Below are 17,542 nucleotides of genomic sequence, written 5' to 3' on the forward strand. Positions count from 1 at the left end.
TTTGAATGATTCATCCATTCACCATTTATCAAGTACCTACTCAGACCAACAGAAGTGAGTTGAATTGCCCAAGGCCACAGACCAATGAGCTGGAGGATGCAGCTCCAGATCTCCTCCCAGAACTTGGGCCAGCCCTGAGGCCCTGCTGGGAAGGCCTGTCTCACCTGGATGGTCTCAGCCTTGGCCTCATCCTTCTCCTGCATGGCCTGCACGGAGGGCAGGGAGAACACACTCTGCACACACATGTTCATCAGCTCCGACCTCTCCCGCACGCCCAGGGTGGGCTGGGCGTGGCTGGAGAAGAGGCAGAAAACAAAGGGAGTGAGAAAGGGGCCCTACGGCTAAAGACGGGAGCTGAGCTGAGAAGCAGGGACTGGGCAAGGTGGAGGCGGGTTGGCGGAGGGTACAGTGGAGAGACGGAGGGAGGCAGAAGTGGAGGAAGAGAGGAGAGGGGTTGTGGGGACAGGGAGAGGGCCATGGACACCTCAGCTGGGTCAGGATCTCCATGGCCTGCTTGCGGACGGAGCTTGAGAGAGAATCCAGTGGCTCCTCCTGGATCTGCCTCTGGACAGGGGGCCACAGAAGGGCTGATGAGGACAGGGCTACTGCAGGCCGCCAGGGCCAAGGCTGCCCCCCTCACAAGGAGCAGGTCACAGCAGCCCCTCAAGTGCTCCTCCCGCCTCAGCTGCCCAAGTAACTGGGACTATAAGCTCATGCCACCACACTTGGCTAAGTATTTTTATTTTTTTTAGAGACAGAGTCTTGCTGTGTTGCTCAGGCTGGTCTCAAACTCCTGAGCTCAAGCCATCCTCCTGCCTTGGCCTCCCAAAATGCTGGAATTAAAGACATGAGCCACCATGCCTGGCCTCCAGGAGGCATATTCAAACCATGGAACTGGCCCAAAGCAAAAACCACCATGTGTGGCCCTTGAAAACCGCCCAGTTGCATTCCTTTAAATTTTTTTTTGCTTTTTCTTTTTAGAGATGGGGTCTTATGATGTTGGCCAGGTTCATCTCGAACTCTCTCTTTTTTTTTTTTTTTTTTTTTTTTTGAGACGAAGTCTTGCTTTGTTGCCCAGGTTGGAGTGCAGTGGCACAGTCTGGGCTCACTGCAACCTCTGCCCCCCTAGCTCAAGCAATTCTCCCGCCTCAGCCTTCTGAGTAGCTGGGACCACAGACACATGCCACCATCCCCAGCTAAGCTTTTTTTGTATTTTTAGTAGAGATGGGGTTTCACCATTTTGGTCAGACTGGTCTCGAACTCCTGACCTCAAGGGATCTGCCTGCCTCGGCCTCCCAAAGTGCTGGGATGACAGACGTGAGCCACCACACTTGGCCAAATGTCCATTTCTTTAAGATAAAAAATTAGTTGGATATGGTGGCACACACCTGTGGTCCCAAATCTCCAGAGGCTAAGGCGGGAGGATCCCGTAAGCCCAGGAGGTTGATGCTGCAGTAAGCCATGATGGCGCCACTGCACTCCAGCCTGGGTGACAGAGCATGACCCTGTCTCAAAATAAAGGATGTCCTTCTAATTGTTTCTCATTTTGATCTAGCACCTACACACAGCAGATGCTCAATTAATGAAAGCAAGGACTTTTAAAAAAAGCAAAGACTTTTTTGGTTGTCTCTGTGAAGTACACAGCTTCAGTGGTTATTCCTGCCCAATCCATTCTGGTGGAGTGGCTGTATTTATCAAAATGATGAGGAAACTGTCTAAAGTTGCCTACCAGAAGGAATGGCTGGGAAAAGAATGTATTAAGTAATAAGAACTGCTTCTGGGTGTGCAAGGCTTTACTGTAGACTAAGCATTGGGTTGTGTCCTCCCAACAAGCCAATGGCACAGGTATTATCACACCCATCTGTGAGATGAGAAGAGTGAGGCTCAGAACTTGCCTGAGCTCCCTCCGTGTAGGTGGGAGGCAGTTCGAAGTGGAGCTGAGACTCAATTCCCGGTGTCCTGCCTCCTCATCCTGTCCTCTTCCCACCTCAGCCTCCCACCCCTGCAGTCTCATCAGTGGGTGGACTCAGGAATTCTGCTGCCTCCCACCCCAATGCCGCAGACCCGCCCGTGGCTCCCCCACCATCATCTTCTTTATCATGGTCTTCTTTTCTCTTTCTGCCTCCAACAGATCCTGGCTCTTCTGAAGGGTGGTGACATTCTCAACCTAGGGGACAGCAGAGGGCAAAACCTCGGAGTGAGAGCCCCACCAAGCCCAGTCCTCAGGGGTTGCCCATACAGCACTGTTAACCACCCGACACCTGCAGGCAAGCCAGAATTGGCGCAAGAGAAATGAGAGGTTCCCACAAGGGGAACTTGGAGTGGGGTAAAGATTGGAGAATATTGAGGGATTGGAGGAGTTAATCCTGAATGCCAGCATTTGGAAGAGGACCAGATATGAGGGACTGCAAAGTACTGCCCCTTCTCCAGTCAACTAAGGAGGGGACAGAAAGGGCCCCAATCCCTCAACCTGAAATTGCACCATTAGTAACGCTTCATATGGGTCTTCCAGTACATACAAGTCAGATTGAGGCATTCTGCTACCTGAGAGAGAGAACACATTAACTAATATCCAACTAATCTCTCCATTCTCATCATCTTAAGGGAGAAGAAGGAAAATAAACAATGACCATGAAATAAGAAAACTAACTTCATATAGTAAAGAAGAAAAGACAGGTTAATTTGATGCGGAGTGTAGCACATTGAAAATGGCTGCAAGTTCTTTTCTGCTCCTCCTATCCAAAACACAGATTTCTCTTGAATCTTGGCTCATTTTATAACTTGCTTTGACCAGTAGAGTAATGTGGAAGTGACGCTGGGCCAGTTCCTGGACTAGTCCTTAAGGAAACTGGAAGCTTCCACTTTTTCCCTCTGGAACCCAGCCACTGTGCTGCAAGGAAGCCCAAGCTAGAAGACAGAATGATTACAGACCATGTGAAGAGAGGCCCTGGAAAATGAGGGGGTCATCTTGAATATTCCAGTCCCACTGAGTAATATCAGTCTACACTGTGGAGCAGAAGAACCACCTAGCTAAGCCCAGTCAAACTTCAGAATCATGAGAAATCGGGCCTCTCCAATTCTAATGCCCCCAGCACCCAGGCTGAGATGCAGTGATGCAGTCACAGCTCACTACGATTTCAAATTCCTGGGCTCAAGCAATTTTTTGGTCTTAGCCTTCTGAGTAGCTAGGACTACATGGACTACGTAGGACTACTGGGCCACCATGCCCAGCTAATTTTTTTTTTTTTTTTTTTTTTTTTTACTTTGTAAATTTTTGTAGCTGGGCATAGTGGCTCACGTCTGTAATCACAGCAATTTGGGAGGCTGAAGTGGGCAGATCACCTGAGGTCAGGAGTTCAAGACCAGCCCGACCAATATGATGAAACCCTGTCTCTACTAAAAATACAAAAATTAGCCAGGCATGGGGGCATGTGCCTGTAATCCCAGCTACTTGGGAGGCTGAGACAGGAGAATTGCTTGAACCCGGGAGGCAGAAGTTGCAGTGAGCCGAGATCATACCATTGCACTCCAGCCTGGGCAACAAGAGCGAAAACTCCAACTTAAAAAAAAAAAAAAAAATCGTAGACACTGGGTCTCACGATGTTGCCCAGGTTGGTCTCAAACTTCCAGCCTCAAGTGATCCTCCCACCTCAGCCTCCCAAAGTACTGGGATTACTGGTGTGAGCCACCATCCCTATCCCAGAGTGAACTTTTAAACCACTAAATTCTGGGGTGGTTTGTTAAACAGCAATAGGTAACTTAAACGGTAAGAGTGATGATAGAGCGATGGCTAATTTAATCCAAATGGTCAGAGAAGACCACTCAGAGGAGTTAACACCTGGGCTGAGTCCTAAATGACAAGAAAGAACTAGCTATGCAGAGAACTAGGGGGAAGTCCTGTCTGTCTCCCCAAACTAGAATGTCAGATCACATCACTGTTGTATCCCTAGTGCCTAAAACAGTGCCTGGCACATAGTAGAGGCTCAATGAAATGTGTTGAATGACAATATTGAGGCTCAGAAACCCATACCCCACAATATGGTGTTTGGACATGCTGAATTGAATAAGCTTCCAGGTCTCTCTGATGTCTCCCAAAGTATGAGATGAAGTTGAAGTTCCTTGATCTGCCTAAGATCCAGATCTACCAAGGAGATCAACTGTTGTTCCTTCCCTTCCCTGTAAGACCAAGAATGTAACCACATCTGAACAGACCCTTTCACAAAATAATCTCTGTTCCTGATCCATTAATTCTTGCTACTAATCCCTTATTGCTCCTCAACAGAATTCCTCTTCTCTTGCTGGGTGTGGTGGCTCACAGCTATAATTACAGCACTTTGGAAGGCTGAGGTAGGAAGATGGCTTGAGCTCAGGAGTTCAAGACCAGCCTGAGCAACATAATAAGACCTCACCTCTAGGCAAAACATCAAAAAAAAAAAAAAAAAAAAAAGTCCAGGGCCAGGCACAGTGGCTCATGCCTATAATCCCAGCTACTCAGGAGGCTGACATGGGAGGATCGCTTAAGCCTGGGAAGTTGAGGCTGCAGCAAGCCAAGATCGCATCACTACACTCCAGCCCGAGTGACAGAGTGAGACCCTGCCTCAAAAAAAAAAAAAAAAAAAAATTCTCTTCTCCTGCCTCCTATAACCTGTTTTGCCAGGATCCAAGCCCCCATTTTTCTGTAACCTCAAAATGGTATATAAGCTTCTGGGCCCTCACTGGGGGCAGGTAATCACTCTGTGCTTCTCTCCGTGTACTCATTAATAAATGCATGTACATTTTCTCCAATTGATCTGCCTTTGTTAGTTGATTTTTTTTTCAGCAAACCTTCAGAGGATGAAGGGGACGTTTTCCCTTGGCCCCTGTGACAGCAATAAAAAGTCTTCTTTTTGCAGGCGCCATGGTAGCTGCTGTACATATCACCTGGCATGGGCCTCACTTCAGCTTTGTTGTGCTCATTTTATAGAACTTTCCTGGCAGAAACATGTGCAAAGGCCCTGGGACAGGAATGAGTTTGGCGTGTGTGAGAAACAGAAAAAGGCCAGCGTGGCAGGAACACAGTGGACAACTAGAAGGACACCATGGGATGAGGATAAATGCTCCCCAAATGCAGGGCTTCCTCTTAGTCCAGTCACCTCTCCTCATCCCCACCCTGCACTGCCCCAAGGACTGAAGCTTGGCCCTGAAGCAGCCTGGAGGCAGGGCCTGCCTCCTGCATGTCTGGGCCTGGATGGATACCCCACCTCCTTCACATTCTGTCCACCAAGCACGCTTGTCCACACTCCCTGTGTCACACTCACGTCCACCAGCTTGTCTAGTCTTCCCCACTGGCCCTTGCCAAGTCCTGCAAATGCAAGTGTGCCTCACCTGCTGGACTGGTCTTCTTGGGCCTCCTAGGCCTGCTGCATGGCCCAGACCTGGGTTGGGCCTGACTGTCCTGAAAAAAGGCCACTTCTAGACTTTCTGCCCCTTTCAGAGCCCCTCCCACAATTCATTCAATTGTTTAAAAATATTTTATTGAGCATCTATTATGTGCCAGGCACTGTTCTAGATGCTGAAGTTATAGCTGTGAATAACAGACAAAAATGCCCGAGTAATGGAGGATATATCCTTGTGGGGCAGATGAACAAGAAAGAAGATGAATAAACAAAGCATATGGCACATCAGACAGCAATGAACGTTGTGGAGAAAAGGAGAGCCGGGCAAAGGCATGGGGAATGCTGAGACTGCTGGGCTGGGTGGGGGAAGGGGAGAGGGGGTAGGCAGCACGGAAGTACCCCAGGACAGTCAGCTAGGGGTTGGGCAGGAGGCATACCAGAGCCATGTTTTTGCCACCTTCTGTCTTCTCTGGCACCTTCACCAGGCATGAGGTCACTTCATCAAAGGCTCCTACAGGGCACAATTTCAATGAGAAGATGGATAAAGCTGTGATGTACCTAGGATGCCGTCATGCTATCTCTCTCCTCCCCCTCTAGGCCCCTCCAATCCCTACCCCACCCCAGCACCCCAGTAGCCACACTGAGTTTTTTTCTTTCTTTCTTTCTTTTTCTTTTTTTTTTTTTTTGAGACGGAGTCTCGCTCTTGCTGCCCAGGCTAGAGTGCAATGGCGCTCACTATCTTGGCTCACTGCAACCTCCACCTTCTGGGTTCAAGTGATTCTCCTGCCTCAGCCTCCCAAGTAGCTGGGATTACAGGCACCCACTACCACACCCAGCTATTTTTTGTATTTTTAGTAGATACAGGGTTTCACCATGTTGGCCAGGCTAGTCTCGAACTCCTGACCTCCAGTGATCCACTCGTCTCGGCCTCCCAAAGTGCTGGGATTACAGGTGTGAGCCACCACGCCTGGCCTACACTGAGCTTTTAAGTGTACATCAGCTCATGTCACCCCCTCCCTAAAACCTTTCAGTGACACTGCATTTCATTGAGCACAAAGCCAGCATCCTTGCCGAGGCCTTCAATGCCCTGCCTGGTCGGTTGTGCCCTGCCCTCCTCTGCGGCCCTATCTCCCACCACTTGCCCGCCTCACTATGCTCTGGCCACACCAGCTTCCTTCCAGAACTGAGCACATTTCCCCTCAGGGCCTTTGCATGGTGGTTCCCTCTACCCGGGCCACTGCTCGCCATACCTCCTTGCCCCGCTAAGGCTCTCCTTCAGGCCTAGGCTTGCCTGCCAGTCCTGAGAAAGGCAACCCCTACCCTCTGGCTCTGCAAGGGCCAATATGGTCTTGTCGCGCATTGTCCGAATCTCTTCTTTCAGCAGTTATCATAATTCATAGCTAAACACCTACTTGTTATGAGAGGCATCTGCCGTTCTGTCAGCCCCCCATCTCTTCACTTTCTTTTGGTGAAAGAGCCTCATCTTTCCTGTGTGCACCCTATTCCATGTAGCTAAGTGAAGCTGGATTCCCCAAGACACACCCAGCACCCACTCTTCAGACAGGGGTGGGCCTGGAACCCAAGCTCCACTCCTAAGAGTGTCCCATGCCACCAGCCACAGCGATTGGTCCAGGGATGAAAACTTGACTGGGCAGGACCAATAGAGTCTTTTATTTAAGGGGGTTGAGGGGAACACCAAAGGAGAGAGGATATTTCTCCTTCTGAGGACAAGGTCACTGGGGCCTATGAAAACCTGGAACTTCAGATTCTCGACCACCAGAGGATGCTAGAGGATGGAGAAGTACAGATACCCCAATTGTAGTGAACACCAAGATCTTAGCTTCTAAACACCATTCTCCACTAAAAGGAACAAGGCTCCTTGGAGAAATGTTTGATTCCAGGACTCAAACAGGGAAAGCTCAGGATGAACCTGAGACACCTGAATGATAAAGACATGTCAAATATCAAAGGAATACAAAAGCATGCTTTATTCGTTGTTTTTTTGTTTTATTTGTTTTGAGCTGATGGGGGCCGAGCACGGTGGCTCATGCCTGTAATCCCAGCACTTTGGGAGGCTGAAGCAGGTGGATCATCTGAGGTCAGGAGTTTGAGACCAGCCTGGCCAACATGGTGAAACCCCACCTCTACTAAAAATACAAAAATTAGCTGGGCATAGTGGTGCACACCTATAATCACAGCTACTAGGGAGGCTGAGGCAGGAGAATCGCTTGAACCCAGAAGGCAGAGGTTTAGTGAGCCAAGATTGTGCCACTGCATTCCAGCCTGGGCAACAGAGCAATATTTCGTCTCAAAAAAAGAAAGAGCTCGGGGGTCTTGCCGTGTTGGCCAGGCTGGTCTCTACAAAAGTTTGCTTGAAGGGAATTCCACTGATCAAATTGAGGAAAATTTGAGTATCACAATAAATTGTGAAAAAAAATGTATTATAGCCCATTAAATAAACTAAGAAAATGGATTATAGCCCATTAAATAAACTAATTGAGTCCATATAATACTAATAAATAAATAAATAAATTGAAAGTTTGATGGGAATGGGATATTCACATAGTTTCAAAGTACCTGACCACATGATATTCACTACAAAGGGGTAAATATTGACTTCACAATAGAAAACCTTGGCAGCAACCATCCTACTCAAGTGATGAAAGCAAACAGCGTCAGTAATGAACAAATCAAAATTATAAGGCACCAGACAGGACGCAATGAGAAAAACCCAGCATCACTTCTGTGCTATTCCTGCCAAAAATGCATGCCCTGAATCTAATCATGAGCAAGCATCAGACAAATTGAAACTGAGGCACATCCTACAAAAATAGCTTGCCTGTCATCTTCAAATATATCAAGGACAGGAAAGTCAAAGAAAGGCTGAGGACTGCAGGAGACAGATCAGACTAGAAAAAAAAGTACAATGAGTGGTTCTGAACTGGATCCTCTTGCTGTAGAGAACATTACTGGGAAAATTGGTGACTTTTGAATAGGGCCTGAGGATTACATGGTAGCTGTGTATCAATATTAATTACTTGATAGTGATAGTTATATTTTATCCTTTTTTGTAAGAAGTACACTCTGAAATTCAGGGGTGATGGAGCATCATTTGGAAACTGATTCTTAAATGATTCAAGGAAAAAAATTTATAGTACATTTTCAACTTTTTTTTTTCTTTGAGATGGAGTCTCACTCTGTTGCTCAGGCTGGAGGGCAGTGGTGCCGATCTCGGCTCACTTCAACCTCCACCTCCCGGATTCAAGTAATTCTCCCACATCTGCCTGCTGAGAAGCTGGGTTTATAGGTGTGTGCCACCCTGCCTGGTTAATTTTTGTATTTTTAGTAGAGACAGGATTTCACCTTGTTGGTCAGGCTGGTCTTGAACTGCTGGCTTCAAGTGATCTGCCCACCTTGGCCTCCCAAAGTGCTGGGATTACAGGCATGAGCCACCACACCCAGCTCAACTTTTCTCTAAGTTTTGTTTGGTTTTGTTTGCAGACAGAGTCTTGCTCTGTCATTCAGGCTGGAATGCAGTGGTGCAATCATGGCTCACTGCAGTCTCGACCTCCTGGGCTCAAGTGATCCTCCTACCTCAGCCTCCCAACTAGTTGGCGCTACAGGCCCATGCCATCACATTTGGCCAATTGTTAATTTTTTTGTAGAGATGAGGGTCTCATTTTGTTGCCCAGGCTGGTTGTGAACTCCTGGGTTCAAGCAATATTCCTGCCTCAGCCTCTCAAAGTGCTACGTATTACAGGTGTGAGCCACCATGCCCAACCCTAGGTTGGTTTTTAAAAATCATTTTTAAAATATTTTTAAGGCCGAGGGTGGCAGCTCACACCTGTAATATCAGCACTTTGGGAGGCCAAGGCAGGTGGGTCACCTGAGGTCAGGAGTTCGAGACCAGCCTAGCCAGTGTGGTGAACTCCGTCTCTACTAAAAATACAAAAATTAGCTGGGCATGGTGGCAGGTGCCTGTAATCCCAGCTACTCAAGAGGCTGAGGCAGGAGAATCACTTGAACCCAGGAAGCAGAGGTTATAGTGAGCTGAGATTGCTCCACTGCACTCCAGCCTGGGCGACAAGAGCGAAACACTGTCTCAAAGTAAATAAATAAATAAATAAATAAATAAATAAATAAATAAATAAATAATATTTTTAAGTACCTACTATATGACCAGTACTGTTCTAAGCACAGTTAATAAAAGTGAACAGGGCCAGACGTGGTGGCTCATACCTGTAATACCAGCACTTTGGGAGGCCGAGGTGGGCAGATCACCTGAGGTCAGAAGTTCGAAACCAGCCTGATCAACACGGAGAAATCTCGTCTCTACTAAAAATACAAATTAGCCAGGCGTGTGGCACATGCCTGTAATTCCAGCTGCTTGGGAGGCTGAGGCAGGAGGATCACTTGAGCCCAGGAGTTTGAGTCTGCAGTGAGCTATGATTGTACCACTCCACTCCACTCCAGCCTGGGCAACAGAATGAGACCTCATTTCTTTAAAAACTTTTTAATTTAATTTAAAGATAAATAAAAGGCTTCATCAAGCCACAGACTCAGAAAAAATAGTCAAAATTCATGTATCTAACGAAGAACTCATATCTAGATTACATAAAGAATTCCCACAAACCAATAAGAAAAAGAGACACCCCAATGTTTTTAAATAAGCAAAATGTACATGTTGTTCCCTTCTGAAATTAAAAAAAAAAAAAAGCGCAAAATATTTGAACTGGTACTGCACAAAAGAGGATATGCAAATTGCCAATAATCATGTAAAAAAGTGCTTAACATCAGTAGTTATCAAGATATGCAAATTAAAACCACAATGAACTATCACTAGACAGAAACCCCCTAGAATGACTACAACTATTTATTTTTTTATTTTTTATTTTTCTCTTTTTTTTCTTTTTTTTTTTGAGATGGAGTTTCGCTTTTGTTGCCCAGGCTGGAGTGCAATGGTACAATCTTGGCTCACCGCAACCTCCACCTCCCAGGTTCAAGTGATTCTCTTACCTCATCTTCCTGAGTAACTGGGATTACAGGCATGTGCCACCATGCCCGGCTAATTTTTTGTATTTTTGGTAGAGACAGGATTTCTCCACGTTGGTCAGGCTGGTCTCGAACTCCCGACCTCAGGTGATCCACCTGCTTCGGCCTCCCAAAGTGCGGAGATTACAGGCGTGAGCCACTGCACCCGGCCTGACGACAAATTTTTTAACTGATAATGCCAAATGTTGGTGAGAATGTGGAACAATTGAAACTCACATAGTTTATGGAAGCGTAAATTAATTCAGTCATTGCTGTGGTTTGAATATTTATGTCCCCTTCAAAATTCATGTTGAACTTAATCTCCAATGCAATAGTATTAAGAGGCAGAGACTTTAGGAGGTGGTCAAATTGTGAGGGCTCCACCGTCTAGAATGGGATTAAGGCCTTTATAAAAGAGGCTTCATACAGAGTTCAGCCCCTTTTTGTCCTTCCACCTTCCACCATGTAGGGATACAGCAAGCAGGCCCTCACCAGACACCAAATGCTGCTGCCTTGATCTTGGACTTCCAGTCTCCAGAACTGTGAGAAAATAAATTCCTGTTGTTTATAAATTACTCAGTCTCAGGCATTTTGTTATGGCAGCACAAAAAGTCTAAGATTACCCCTTCGAAAAACTGTTTGGCAGTATCTCTTAAAGCTATAAATATGCCTGCACTATGACCCAGAAATTCTACTCTGAGATAAATAAGTGTATCTCTGAACCAAAAGTCATGGTCAACAACGTTCACAGCCACTTTATTAATAACATCAAAAAAATAGGAAAAATTCTAATGTCCATCAGCAGCAGAATAAATAAACAAACTGTGGTATATCCATACAATGGAATACTACAGAATAACAAAAAACAATCTACTATTGAAATATACAATATGGATGAATCCAACAGACATAATGTTGAGCTAAAGAAGCCAGAGTCGCCGGGCGCGGTGGCTCAAGCCTGTAATCCCAGCACTTTGGGAGGCCGAGATGGGCGGATCACGAGGTCAGGAGATCGAGACCATCCTGGCTAACACGGTGAAACCCCGTCTCTACTAAAAAATACAAAAAACTAGCCAGGCGAGGTGGCGGGCGTCTGTGTTCCCAGCTACTCGGGAGGCTGAGGCAGGAGAATGGCGTAAACCCGGAAGGCAGAGCTTGCAGTGGGCTGAGATCCGGCCACTGCACTCCAGCCCGGGCCACAGAGCCAGACTCCTTCTCAAAAAAAAAAAAAAAAAAGCCAGAGTCAAAACAGTAAATATGGCCGGGCATAGTGGCTCATGCTTGTAATCCTGGCACTTTGGGAGGCTGAGGCAGGTGGATCACCTGAGGTCGGGAGTTCAAGACCAGCCTGACCAACATGCAGAAATCTTGTCTCTACTAAAAATACAAAATTAGCCAGATGTGGTGACTAACACCTGTAATTCCAGCTACTCAGGAGGCTAAGGCAGGAGGATTGCTTGAACACAGAGGCAGAGGTTGCAGTGAGCCCAGATCATGCCATTGCACTCTAGCCTGGGCAACAAGAGTGAAACTCCATCTCAAAAACAAACAAAAAACAACAACAACAACAAAAATTAGCCAGGTGTGGTGGCAGACACCTCTAATCCCAGTTACTCAGGATGCTGAGGCAGGAGAATTACTTGAACCCCGAAGGTGGAGGTTGCAGTGAGCCGAGATTGTGCCATTGCACTCCAGCCTGGGCAACAGAGTGAGACTCCGTCTCAAAAAATAAATAAATCAATCAAAATTAAAATACAAAAAACTAGCTGAGCGTGGTGGTGCATGCCTGTAATCCCAGCTACTCAGGAGGCTGAGGCAGGAGAATCACTTGAACCTGGGAGGCAGAGGTTGCAGTGAGCCGAGATGGCACCATTGCACTCCAGCCTGGACAACAAAAGCGAACTTCTGTCTCAAACACACACACACACACACACACACACACACACACACAGTAAATACAGTAGTATTCTATTGGCAATAAGTTCAAGAATAGGCAAAACTAGTCTATGGTGACGCAAATCGGAATTGTCACCTCCAGGGCAGTGATTATCAACCAAGAGCAGTTGTCCCCCCCCCACCCCCATGGAACATTCAGCAATGTCTGGAAACCATTTCGGTTTTTACAACTTGAGGGTGGCAATGGGAGGTTGCTACTAGCATCTACTAAGTAGAGTCCAGGGATAAGTGCATCTCATAATGCACAGAACAGCACCCCCATCCCCGCCACCAACATAGACACACACACACACGACAAAGAATTTCCCAACACAAAATATCAATAGTGCCAAAGCTGAGAAATCTTGCCCCAGAAGAAGGGATACTGATTGAAAAGGGACACAAGGGAAGCTTCTGGGCTTCTGGGACTTGATCTGAGTGGTAGCTACCACAGTGTATACTTACATAAATTTTCATTAAGCTATACATTTGAGATGACTAGCACACTTTACATATTTTACTGATCCATGTTATACCCCAAAAAAGTTTTTAAAAGGCTACTATAATTTGAAAATACATTGTTTTAAACTGAGCTGATGGACAAAATGCTCCTATTAAAAAAGTGAAGAGTGGCCCTGATAGCCAAAACAATCTTGAAAGAAGAACAAAGCTGAAGGACTCATACTTCCTGATTTCAAAACATACCACAAAGCTATAATAATCAAAACAGCATGGTACTGGCATAAGGACAGACATATAGACCAATGAAACAAAGTAGAGTACCCAGAAATAAACACATTTATGGTAAGTCTATTTTTGACAAGAATACTAAGAACATTCACTGGGGAAAGGACAGTTTTTTCAACAAATAGAGCCAGAAAAACTGGCTATCCACATGCAAATGAAGTTGTTATATGAGGTACCTAGAGTAGTGAAAATTATAGAAACAATAGAATGGTGGTGCCTAGGGGCTGGGGGACTGGAAAATGGGCAGCTATTGTTTAATGCATATGGAGTTTGAAGTTCATAAGATGAAAATAGTTATGGAGAAGAAATGGTGCCAACAGTTGCACATTATGAATATATTTCGTACCACTGTATTAAACTGTTCACTTAAAAATGGCTGGCCAGTTACCGTGGCTCACACCTGTAATCCCAGCACTTTGGGAGACTTAGGCAGGTGGATCACCTGAGGTCAGGAGTTCAAGACCCGCCTGGCCAACAAGATAAAACCCCATCTCTACTAAAACTACCAAAATAAGCCAGGCATGGTAGCACACACTTGTAGTTCCAGCTACTCAGGAGGCTGAGGCAGGAATATTGTTTGAAAATGGGAGGCAGAGGTTGCAGTGAGCTAGGATCATACCACTGCACTCCAACATGGGCAACAGAGTGAGACTCCACCTCAAAAAAAAAAAAAAAAAAAAGGTTAAGATAGGGCCAGGTGTTGTGGATCATGCCTGAAATCCCAGCACTTGGGGAACCCAAGGCAGGAGGATCTCTTGAGCCAGGAGTTCACGACCAGCCTGGGCAACATAGCGAGGTCTCATCTCTACAAAATATTAAAATTAGCTAGATGTGGTGGTGTGTGCCTACAGTCGTAGCTACTTGGGAGGCTGAGGTGAAAGAATCACTTGATCCCAGGAGTTTGAGACTGCAGTGAGCTATCATCACTCCACTGCACTCCAGCTGGGGTGACAGAGTGAGACCCTGACCCTAAAAAATAATAATAATTTTAAAATGTTTGAGATGGTAAGGTTTGGCTGGACATGGTGGCTCATGCCTGTAATCCCAGCAGTTTGGGAGGCTGAGGCAGTGGATCACTTGAGCACAGAAGTTCAAGACCAGCCTGGGTAACATGGTGAAACCCTGTCTCTACTAAAAATACAAAAATATTAGCTAAGTATGGTGGCACGTGCTTGTAGTCCCAGCTGCTCGGGAGGCTAAGGCAGGAGGATTACTTGAGCCCCAGAGGTGGAGGTTGCAGTGAGGCAAGATCATGACACTGTACTCCAGCCCAGGCAACAGAGTGAGATCATCTCTTAAAAAAAAAAAAAAAAAGATGGTAAGGATTTTTTTGTTTTTTATACAGACAGAGTCTTGCTATGTCGCCTGAGCTGGTCCCAAACTGCTGACTTCAAGTGATCTTCCTGCCTTGGCTTCTCAAAGCACTGATATTACAGGCATGAGTCATTGTGCTGGCCTAGATGGTAAATTTTGTTATGTACATTTTACCACAATTTAAAAATTGGAAAAAAAAACTTTTTAATTTTAATTTAATTTTATTTATTTATTTACTTTGAGTCAGAGTCCTGCTCTGTCACCCAGGCTGGAATGCAGTGGCATGATCTTGGCTTTCTGCAACCTCTGCCTCCCAGGTTCAAGTGGGAGCCTCCCGAGTAGCTGGGATTACAGGCCCTGGCCACCACGTCAGCTAATTTTTGTATTTTTAGTAGAGACAGGGTTTCACCATGTTGGCCAGGCTGGTCTCAAACTCCTGACCTCAGGCGATCCACCCACCTCAGCTTCCCAAAGTGCTGGGATTACAGGCGTGAGCCACCACACCCAACCTGAAAAAAAAAAACTTTTTTTTTCTTTTTTGAGATGGAGTCTTGCTCTGTCACCATGGTTGGAGTGCAGTGGCTCAATCTCAGCTCACTGCAACCTCCATCTCCAGGGTTCAAGCAATTCTCCTGCCTCAGCTTCCCAAGTAGCTGAGATTACAGGAGTGTGCCATCGCACCAGCAGATTTTGTATTTTTAGTAGAAATGGGGATTTGCCATGTTGGCCAGGCTGATCTGGAACTCCTGACCTCAGGTGATCTGCCCACCACAGCCTCCCAAAGTGCTGGGATTACAGGCGTGAGCCACCACACTCAGCCGGAAAAAAAGAAAAACAAAAAACTTTCCAATTAAAAAAAAAAATACATTGGGACGGGTGTGGTGGCTCATGCCTGTAATCCCAGCACTCTGGAAAGCCAAGGCAGGCAGATCGCTTGAGGTCAGGAGTTCAAGACCAGCCTGGTCAACATAGTGAAACTCCGTCTCTACTAGAACTACAAAAATTAGCCAGGCATGATGATGCATGCCTGTAGTCCCAGCTGCATGAGGCTGAGGCATTAGAATGGCTTGAACCTGGGAGGCAGAGGTTGCAGTGAGCTGAGATCGTGCCATTGCACTCCAGCCTGGATGACAAAGCAAGACTCTGTCTCAATAAATAAATAAATAAATAAATAAATAAATAAATAGGCCGGGCACTGTGGCTCACACCTGTAATCCCAGCACTTTGGGAGGCCGAGGTGGGTGGATCACGAGGTCAGGAGTTGGAGACCAGTCTGACCAACATGGTCTCTACTAAACCCCATCTCTACTAAAAACACAAAAATTAACCAGGCATGATGATGCGTGCCTGTAGTTCCAGCTACTTGGGAAGCTGAGGCAGGAGAATGGCTTGAACCTGGGAGGCAGAGGTTGCAGTGAGCCAAGATGGCACCATTGCACTCCAGCCTGGATGACAGCAAGACTCCATCTAAATAAATAAATAAATAAATAAACAAACAAACAAATAAATAAATGGGCTGGACACTGTGGCTCACGTCTGTAATGCCAGCACTTTGGGAGGCCAAGGTGGGCAGATCACGAGGTCAAGAGTTTGAGACCAGCCTGGCCAACATGGTGAAACCCCATCTCTACTAAAAATACAAAAATTAGCCAGGTGTGGTGGCGGCTGCCAGTAGTCCCAGCTACTCGGGAGATTGAGGCAGGAGAATTGCTTGAACCTGGAGGTGGAGGTTGCAGTGAGTCGAGACCATGCCATTGCACTCCAGCCTGGGTGTCAGAACAAGACTCTGTCTCAAAAAATAAATAAATAAAATAAATAAAAAATAAGAATAAATTTGGACTCTTACCTTATATATATATATAAAATTTAACTCAAAGAATTTAAGAGCTAAAACTATAAAACACAGGGGAAAATCTTCATAACACTGGATTTCGCAACAATTTCTTGGATATGGCACCAAAAACAGAGGCACTAAAAAATGGAATATAACCTAAACCATTGAATCACACTTTGGTTTGTTTTTGTTTTTGTTTTTTTGTTTTTGTTTTTTGAAAAGACAAGGTCTCACTCTATCGCCCAACCTGAAGGGCAGCGGTACAATCACAGCTCATTGTAGCCTCCAGTACCTGGGCTCAAGCAATCCTCCCAGCTCAGTCTCCTGAGTAGCTGGGACCACAGGCACACACCACCATGTCTAGCTAATTTATTTTTGTTTTTTGTAGAGACAGGGTATTCCTATGTTGCCCAGGCTGGTCTTGAACTCCTGGGCTCAAGGAATCCTCCTGCCTCAGCCTCCCAAAATGCTGGGATTATAGGCATGAGTCACTACACTCTGCAAATGACACATTTTATTTTTATTTTTTATTTATTTTTAATTTAATTAATTAATTTATTTATATATTTATTGAGACAAAGTATCACTCCATCATTCAGGCTGCAGTGGCGTAATCTTGGCTCACTGCAACCTCCGCCTCCCAGTTTCGAGCCATTCCCAAATAGTTGGGATTATAGGCATGTGCCACGATACCCGGCTAATTTTTTTTTTTTTTTTTTTTTTTTTGAGATGGTGTCTCGCACTGTCACCAAGGTTGGACTGCAGTGGCTTAATCTCAGCTCATTGCAATCTCTGCCTCCCAGGTTCAAGCAATTCTCCTGCCTCAGCCTCCTGAGTAGCTGGAATTACAGGTGCGTGCCACCACACCCAGCTAATTTTTGTATTTTTAGTAGAGACGGGATTTCACCATGTTGGTCAGGCTGGTCTCAAACTCCTGACCTTGTGATCTGCTCGCCTCAGCCTCCCAAAGTATTGGGATTACAGGCATGAGTCACTGCACCCAGCCCCAGTTAATTTTTTGTATTTTTAGTAGAGACAGCATTTCACTATGTTGACCAGGCTGGTTTTGAACCCCTGACCTCAAGTGATCCACCTGCCTCAGCCTCCCAAAGTGCTGGGATTACAGGCATGGGTCACCACGCCTGGCTGACACATTTTAAATGGGTGAATTATATGACAATAATAACTGAACATCCACATGCAAAATAATGAAGCTGAACCCCCACCTCACACCATAAACAAAAATTAGCACAAATTGTACCTAAGACCTAAAGGTAAAAGCTAACATTATTATACTCTTAGAAGA

At 45.9% G+C, this 17,542-nt stretch overlaps 1 protein-coding gene across 4 annotated transcripts in view; it reads right to left on the minus strand.

Moving 5' to 3' along the window:
• The window catches only part of MROH7 (maestro heat like repeat family member 7), a 59,442-nt gene that overhangs the window by 37,592 nt on the left and 4,308 nt on the right, over positions 1-17,542 (minus strand). For 2 of the 4 annotated variants that reach the window (XR_012419788.1, XM_015435470.4), the window contains exons 2-5: positions 5,813-5,886; positions 2,084-2,167; positions 485-564; positions 165-294 (exon numbers count right to left, since the gene is read on the minus strand). Coding sequence is in view for 3 of the 4 variants with exons in the window: in XM_015435470.4 (XP_015290956.3) it covers positions 165-294; positions 485-564; positions 2,084-2,167; positions 5,813-5,886 (368 nt within the window). In the remaining variant the exon portion in view is untranslated. Of the gene's footprint in view, positions 1-164; positions 295-484; positions 652-2,083; positions 2,168-5,812; positions 5,887-17,542 lie in introns of those variants that run through there. The other 2 variants (XM_074005944.1, XM_015435463.4) reach the window with 2 other exon arrangements.

Source organism: Macaca fascicularis, chromosome 1, assembly GCF_037993035.2.
Source record: "Macaca fascicularis isolate 582-1 chromosome 1, T2T-MFA8v1.1".
NCBI classification, from domain to species: Eukaryota; Metazoa; Chordata; class Mammalia; order Primates; family Cercopithecidae; genus Macaca; species Macaca fascicularis.